This window comes from Alligator mississippiensis, chromosome 2 (genome assembly GCF_030867095.1).
Source record: "Alligator mississippiensis isolate rAllMis1 chromosome 2, rAllMis1, whole genome shotgun sequence".
NCBI classification, from domain to species: domain Eukaryota; kingdom Metazoa; phylum Chordata; order Crocodylia; family Alligatoridae; genus Alligator; species Alligator mississippiensis.
The window spans coordinates 271,280,392-271,288,709 of record NC_081825.1 but is presented as its reverse complement, the minus strand read 5'-3'; the positions used below and the strand labels follow the sequence as shown (position 1 = coordinate 271,288,709).

The window sequence follows — 8,318 nt, the reverse complement described above, 5'->3', positions numbered from 1 at the left end:
GCTTATCTTGCTGGGATCCTATGACTCCAGCTGACTTCCTGTCTTTCGAGCGGAGGTGGGGGCTGGACTTGATGATGTTCTGAGTCCCTTCCAGCCCTGATGTCTATGAAACCTAGTGTCTCAAACTATCTGCCGCCCATCTTGAAGTTGCTGTCACCATTGGACTGGGCCTTAGCACTAAGAAAGAAAACCTGAAAAAAGCCCTTGCTGTGTCGAAAAAAACACCATTATAGAAAACACCTAGAGAACATATTTTAAGTCTAAAATGTGTCATTATTTTCTACCTTTTAATTTATAAAGGGGCCCTGTCAGATGTTCCTGGCTGCATGTACAAAGACTTAGAGATACAAACATAATTTACCAGCAGACACCAAGCCTAAGATTTCCACCCCAAATCAAGATCTCTAAGAAACTTTAATTTTCATACAAAAGCACTAAGTTATAGGAGACTGCACAGTCAACTCTACTGAGCATGGACCTGAGCCCAGGAAACTGGCCCTGCCACTGACTCACTTTGGATGTTTGAGCAAGTCATGTAAACCCTTACTGGTCTGCAAATAAAAAGTTTTTTGCAAATGGGTTTACTCATTTCAATAGGGTGTGTGAAGGCTAATTATATTTTGTGATTTCAAAGCACAATATAGGTTTTAATAAAGGTTCACTGGGGTTATTAAAGAATAAGGAAGAAACAAACAGGAAATGTTAGTCAGGAAATTATATCATTTAGACATTCCAGATTTTTACCGTGAGGAGCAAAGCTAGTTGGCAAAATACAATTAGTGATCTATCTTACAGGACTAAATATACAGAGCCTGGTTTTCTACCTCTAGCTCTGATTTTGTCTACCTATGTGATCATGGGCAAGTCCCTGTACTTCTTTGTGCCTCATCTTCTCTGTATGCCAAAGGCAAACCTATTTTTGTAAAGTGTTCTGAGAAGAAATAGATGGAGTACCGTGTCAAGTTTTGGGCCCCCCACTACAGACAGGATGTAGACTAATTAGACAGAGTCTGGCAGAGAGCAACAGAAATGGTGAGGGGACTGGAGGACATGTCTTATGAGGGGAGGCTGAGGTAACTGGTCTTATTTAGTCTGGAGAAGAGAAGATGGAGAAGGGATGTAATAGCAGCCTTCAACTACCTGACAGGTGGTTTCAAAGAGGATGGAGTTAGGCTGTTTTCAGTGGCAGCAGATAACAGAACAAGAAGCAATGGTCTCAAATTACAGCAAGGGGAGTTTAAGTTAGATATTAGGAAAAACTTTCTCACTAGGAGGGTAGTAAAACACTGGGACAGGTTACCCAGAGAGGTTGTGGAACAGATTATCTAGAGAGACTGCTAGAGAAAGCCCTGGCTAGGATGATCTAGTTGGGGATGGTCCTGCTTTGAGCAGGAGGTTGGACTAGATGTGACCTCCAGAGGTACCTTCCAGCCCTGATTTATATGATTCTGTGAAAGCTCTATATAGGCTTATAGGCAGACAAGGTTCTTTGGGTGAATTTGATATCTTTTATTAGACCAACTTAAATAGTTGGAAAACAATTTTTAAGCAAGCTTTCGGGTTCAAAAACCCTTTGTCAGGCTGAGGAAGTTTCAGCAGTTGGTGTGTGCTCTTCCTGGATGGAATGAAAAGTAAAGAAGCTAGAGGCTGGGCTGGTATGCATACAAGATAGGCAGTCAGTGACGATGTAGATTGAGGAGTTAATGGGTGAGAGACAGGCTGGGTTGGGGGGAGAGGTACCTGAGGAGTCAGAAGTTAGGCAGGTTATAATGTGTCATAAATCCAATGTCTATATTTAGTCCATGATTTTTAGTATCCAGGAGGTTGATGAAGTGGAGTTCATAGGCTCGTCTCTGGGAAGTTTTGTGTAAGTTTCCTTTTGAGGTTCAGGACTGAGAGATTGGAGAGAGAGTGGTTTTCTTGTGAGAAATGTGCCCCCTACAGGAAATTGGGTATTTCTGTCTTTGATAGATTTCCGGTGTGCGTTCATTCTGGTGCAGAGTTGTTATTTGGTCTCTCCTACATATTTTCCATCAGGGCATTTGGTGCATTGGATGAGATATGTTACATTTCTGGAGGTGCACCTGTAAGATGCAGGACTGCTGATGGATCTGTTGTGGGGGGTAGTAATTGTGGGGGTGGTGGAGATGTGTTGGCAGGTTTTGCATTACTTGTCATGGCATGGTCTGGATCCATGCCAGGTGTGTTCTGGGCCTGAGGAAGTTTGCTTCAGGTGATGAGGTGAACGAAGTTTGGTGCTTGTTTGAAGGCTAGGATGGGCAGCTCTGGGAAGATCTCTTTAACAAAAAGGTCTTGAGTATTTATGTTTAGTTATGTACTATTTATATTTAGTTATTTATGTAGTATTTATTTTTTAGTTATTTATGTACCTGCTATATACAGTACACAATCACAAATCATGACAAATATTTTTTGTAATAAAATTAAAATATAGTAGGTGTTTGGCTTGTAGTGTATGATTTGGTTTTTATCTGTTTCTAAGATGGCAAGCCCCAACTCCCAAAAGGAATATTTGGGGGGAGGGGGCAGCAAGGGGAGCGGCTTCTGATGGCATGGTTAGGGGGCAGGACTTCTGGTCCTAATATGGTGACCAGGGGGTGGGGCAACTGTCAAGGCGGGGTGGGGTGGGGGGGCTACCTATGCAGTCCCCAGCAGCCTTCCGCCCAAAATATGTCATTGCCTCTGATCTATGACTAGTCCTGACCCAGTGCCCCTCACTCCCAACCCACTGATCCCTGCCTCCAGACCCCAATGTGTGGGGCAGGGTGTGTGTATGGGGGGGCAGGGTGCCTCCCAAGCAGCCCCTTGCAGGCTGGAACTGTAACAGCCTGCAAGGGAAAAACCATGGTTTCCAACATTTTTCTTTTAAGAAGAGAATCCATGTTTAAAGTTTATTGATCCATTTTTAAAATTTGTTCGTGATCCTTTCATATATTCTTGCCACCCATGGGTTGGGGAAGGCGGCTCTAGGCCTCTCCCCAGTTGGCCTGGATCAGACTCACTGACCCTTTCCCCATTTGCACTCACTACCACCCTGTTCTGCTTACTTATGGCTGCCCATGGTGTCTTGGGGAGGGTCAGGAGCAGGGAGGGGAGCCTACCCAGTTATGCTGCTGCTTTCTGGGTGGATTCAGACTGAGACCAAAAGCATCCTGCCAGCTGCTGATGGGCAGGCAAGTTAACCTTTCCCTCCCTGCTCCCCTGGGACAGACAGCCTGGCAGCTAGAAGAAGGGAGGGGGAGAAAAGGATAAGGAATGAGGCTGCAGTTGGTTCCTTATTCCCAGTTCTTCATTCCCAATTTCCAGTTCCTTATTCCCAGTCCCTTTTTCAAAGCTAATCCTTAGACAATTACAGGTTGTTAGTAATGAATTACATAAGCTGAAGAGTGAGAATTTAATCAACAATGTATATTTGCTAATTAAAATGTAAAATAATATAATGGATCAAGGGCTGGGATTATGGGTGGAAATCCTTTTGGGTCTCCCCAACACACGTCTCTGCCATCCAGGGACTCTCCCAAAAAGGCCTGGGCAAAGTCCTGCCCAACCCGAAGATCGGTTTCTGCATGCTTCTTCATCCCCTGCCCAGTCATGATCACATGCTGTTGCTCAGTCCCCATCCACACAACTGCCCCATTCCCCACCTGATCCTTATATGCACTGCTTGCTGATCCTCATGCAAGATGCTGCTCCATCCACCACCTGATCCCTGACCTGTACTACTGTCTGATCCTATGCCTAGCTGAGAACAAGAGTGCTGGTACTCAGATCCAAGATGAGGCATGTTTTTCCCCATGTTGAACAAGGGTAAAAAATTCATCTTGGAGTCAAGTAAATACAGTAATAAAAAGTTAATTTTGGAAAAATCAGTGAGTTTCCATGAGAAAAAATGAAGGAAAGAACATTTTTAATGTGGTTTTTCCTGTCAGAAAACAATTTAAATAAATGTGCTTTATTTTACCTTAATAAATAACAAATAAATAAAACACAGGCATAAAGTAGAACAAACTAATTTCAAATACATAACTTCACAACATTCATAGTGAAAAGACATGACAGGTGACTGCTTATCCAAAAATCCTCATATTCGCGTATATTTCTGTCTGAGAAGACTTGCATATTTAATAAGAAAAAAATAAAGAAGAAAAATATGTATAATTTTTAACATGGCTTAAACCTGAGTCAAGAAGTCAGTTACTGCTGTTATGTCCCATCATCCATGCTCAAAGTGATATGTATTCAAAAAAATCCTGTGCATCCCTGATTATGTTCTGCATGTTTGACTAAGGTTATGTTCCTTAGTGAAAACTTTGTATAGTCCTTATCTGCATTCTCTTATCTGCATTGGTATGCAGAGGGTAGGAAGGGCTACTGGCGCCTGTTTTCACTGTGTGTAGTCTTGGGTTATATGGTTTGATGTCAAAGTGCACAATTGTAAAAGGCAGGTGTGAGAGTGTAAAGTGAGGGCCAGGTTAAAAGGCAGATGGGATTCAGTGTCTACCAGCCTGACCCAAAACTTGGCTTTTGCATGCCAGATTGCCTACTGACAGGCCCCAGGGGCCTGAGTAAGATGGGCTTTAGGGCTGCCAATCCTCCCGGACTGGCCGGGGGTCTACCGAAATCAGCATTGATCCGGGTGACTAGTGAAAGCAATCTAGGGGACTGATCCTGTGAACAGGCTGAACAGTAAAATTAATGACATGATGTCATGTTGGGAAAAAACCCTCCTGGAATAGCTTCAGAGTTGGCAATCCTGGTAAGGACCAGCTCTGAAAAAGGAACCAGGAACGGGGAGCAAGAACCAGGGAGCAAGAAGCCAACTTCAGCCTCCTGTGGGAGCAGGGGCTGGGGGACCCTGCCAGGCCCCTGCCCGCCTGAAGGGCGCGGGCTCCAACCTGGAGCTGGCACGAACAGCCGCACGCGTCTCTGCGCCAGGTGTAGCCAGGCCCTCGCCATTAGGTTGCTCTGGCTATAAGGGACGACCCTCCCCTGCCCCCTAGGCAAGGGGCAGCCCGCGCGGGTGGTGGGCAGGGCTGGTTTGGCTCCAGGATGGTCAAAGAAACGAAGGGTGAGGCCAGGGTTTCCTAGCGCTGAGCTAATCGGACCAAGTAGCTGAATCCAGGTTTCGGAGACAAGACAGTCACAAAGCCCGTCAGAGGCAGGGCTCCTGCGGCCACATACAACCACGGCCCAGCAGCAGGAACCCGCGGCCCCGCCCCTGCCCTGTGCGCGCGCAGCCCCGCGGGCTCCCGGCGTCCAGCACCCAACATGGGTCCTCTGCAGCTTCGCTCTCCCGACCAGCCCGGGCCCGACGCGGCCGCCTCGAAATGTTCCTTGCCCTTACACAAGATGGCAGCTCCTGACTTCACCCTCCCCGCTTCGCCTGCTCATGAGGCACGTGACTGTTCCATAACGCTCGCGCTCTCTCTCTCTCTCTCTCTCACCTCCCCGCCCACAGGAGGGACGGCGGTGATTGGCCGCCAAGCTCCTCCCCGGTCAGGTGACCTGTGGGACGGTTGTCACGTGACACAATGGCTTGAAAGACGGCTGCTGAGGGTCTGCGGGGACTTGATGGCTGCGGGCGCTGCTGGCGGGACGGGCATGGCCGGGATCGGCATCGGGGCCTTGCTGTGGGGCTGGGTGCTGCTGGGCTGTGTCTGGCGCCCGGGCCTGTTGGGGGCCGACGCCGGCCACGGCCACGGCCGTGGCCGCGGCCGCAGCTCAGCCCGCGCCGCAGCCACCTACCCGCTGGACGACTCGCACGGGCTGGGCCGGGAGTTCGACGGCATCGGGGCCGTGAGCGGCGGAGGGGTGAGCGGGGCGGGGCGGGAATAGCGGCTGCTTGGTCCTTGTCCCAGCCGTGGCTGACTCCTGCCATGCAGCCCCACTTGGGCTCCCATCAGGCAGGGAAATGAGGGGGCTGGGGAAGGCAGGGAGATGCTCACCTTGGGGCATGGCCTGGGATCGTGTGCATTTGTCAGGTGGCTAATGGGGCTGCAGTCGTATCACTGTGGAGAGAGCTTGGTTCTGGGCTGCGGCTTGTAGCCCTGTGGAGCTTGTGCTGCTTCTTTGGTGTTTTTTTGAAGGCAGGGGTTCATGGCCAGGTGGTATGGTGTCCTGTCAAGGGTGGCCTGGGGTGTCCCATGAAGGTAGCCCTATGAGGTATGCAAACAGGACTTGCAAGATGAGCCCAAGGATCTTGAACAGGAACCCATGGCGTTAAAAACCTGTTGCAGTCTCTCCAAGTCCTTTGCAGGAGAAGAATTGCTCTTTCCAGAGTTGATGAGCAAGTGACAGTAAATAGGGCACTTTCTGAGAGGTGTCTCAAGTCTGAAGATCTCTGATCTGATTGGATCTGACCTGATCCAAGATTGAGAATCACTGATCTAAGGCCTGAAAGATGTAGGGGGGGTGTGACTTGCTCGACCTGGGGGAGCTGAGGTAGGTAGGTAGGAGACTCCAAAGGGGGATTCCTACTCCATTGGAATCCAGCTCAGTTCTATTGTGGATTAATTTATCTTTTTTTTTTATTTTACTTTTTATTCCTGAAGATGCCCCTCTAAATTGTTTAGAAATGAGTACCCAAATAATCCAGTGAGTTTTTGGGGATCTCCACTCCTGTAAGCCAAGTCCTGCTCTCCATCCGCTAGCTGAGCTCTGCCACAGCACCTAAACATAGCTGATTCAGAGCTTATCATTGGGCACATGTCTTTCTTTCCCTGGCCTTTGTTCCTCATAAACCCAAAGGAGCTTTGTTTCATGGAAGAAAAACACCATTAGAGTGACTACTGTTTGGCTGGGGAAAGGCTGCTGTCCTTATGTGCCTTTGCTCTCTCTCCACCCCCGCATCCTATCCCAGTGCATACTATCCTGCTGTTGCAGGCAGCTGAACAACAGTAGGCTGTGAACGTCTTGTGCTACAAATATGATAATTTGTGGTGACTTGTAGGAGTGGAAAACCATTTGTGTAGGTGGCTGGCAGGCTGAGCTCTTGGTAATAGGCTTAATTGCCAGTAGTCCTTGTGGGATTTTACTGTGGTGTTGTTTTAGGTGTCTAGAATCTTTACTAGGTATTAGTTTTATTTTCATACAAAAGAACAGCCCCACTCTCTAAATGATCTTTTTTCTCCTCTATGTACTTGTTCTCTTTTTCAGGCCACCTCTCGACTTCTTGTGAATTACCCAGAGCCCTATCGTTCTCAGATCTTAGATTATCTGTTTATGGTAATGTATATATTTATATTTAACTGATGTACTTCTCTAATCTGAGTCTTGGTATTTACACCTATTTTTAATGGCACAACAGTGTAGTGCATTATATTTGTGTGATATGGTTTTCAGTCAAATCTTGCAAATGTTATTTAACACTTTTATAGCACTCTTACAAGATTCCAGTTGATTAAATGATTTAAATAGTCATAGTGCTAAGTATATTCCTGTTTTCCTTTGTTATTTTCTAGTTGATGTGTCATCTGGTGGGTTATATCAGAAGAACTTTCAGTCCTAGCTTTTTCATTGATTCACTCTAACTTGAGCCACTCGGGTCTTGATTCTGTAAGCAGTCCTGCACGTGCTAACTTTCATGTACATGTGTTATCTCATTTGTGATGACACTCTTTGGTTGTGTAGAATTAACTGTTAGGGCGGTGTGAAGCTTCAGGTGGTAATTCGATTCGGTGGCGAATTGAATCTGTACCAATTAAAAGGTCTGAATCCATTTTTAAAGGTCTCTGAATCTTTGGAAAAGATTTGGAGAGCTTTGATTTGGGCAGTCCTTGGTGGCTGCCGCAGGAAGCTGCAGCTGTACTTGGAGCTGGTAAGTAGGGGTGTGGGAAGGGACCATGGGGAGGTGCCTGCCAGCCCCTGCCCACCTCTGCTCCTGAGTTTTTTCTTTTTAGCACTTGGTGCTCACCGGGTGCTGCTAGGATGAGGGGCAATCCCTGCTGCCTCCCACTGTCCCATGCTGTATGGGGGTGCTCTGCATAAGCCGCCTGCCCACTGAGGCTCCAGTCCTTTAAGAAAAAAAGATGGAGAAAAGCCCTGGGAATAACTGTTATGAAGAGTCAACGTCCTGTGAAGTTATGATGGAACAAATTGTACTGAAATGACTAAACAGTTGAGAGCAGCTTGGTAACTCTTGTAAGGATAATTCATATCTTGCCTTCTCTTGGAGTTATAGTTCTGGAGGTGATTACAGAGACCTCCTCTAATTGCTAAAATATTTGGGGATCCTGAGCTAGACATACAAGTTGCCTTTTAGTCTATAAAGTAGATAAAATGAAGGATTTGGTTAGCTG

At 47.0% G+C, this 8,318-nt stretch overlaps 1 protein-coding gene across 3 annotated transcripts in view; it reads left to right on the top strand.

Moving 5' to 3' along the window:
* Nucleotides 1-5,536: 5,536 nt before the first annotated feature.
* The window catches only part of GALC (galactosylceramidase), a 71,306-nt gene continuing 68,524 nt past the window's right edge, over nucleotides 5,537-8,318 (top strand). For 2 of the 3 annotated variants that reach the window (XM_014596399.3, XM_019481690.2), the window contains exons 1-2: nucleotides 5,538-5,832; nucleotides 7,177-7,245. In XM_014596399.3, coding sequence (XP_014451885.2) covers nucleotides 5,593-5,832; nucleotides 7,177-7,245 — 309 coding nt within the window. In that variant the 5' untranslated portion in view covers nucleotides 5,538-5,592. Of the gene's footprint in view, nucleotides 5,833-7,176; nucleotides 7,246-8,318 lie in introns of all 3 variants that reach the window. The other variant, XR_002088470.2, reaches the window with a different exon arrangement.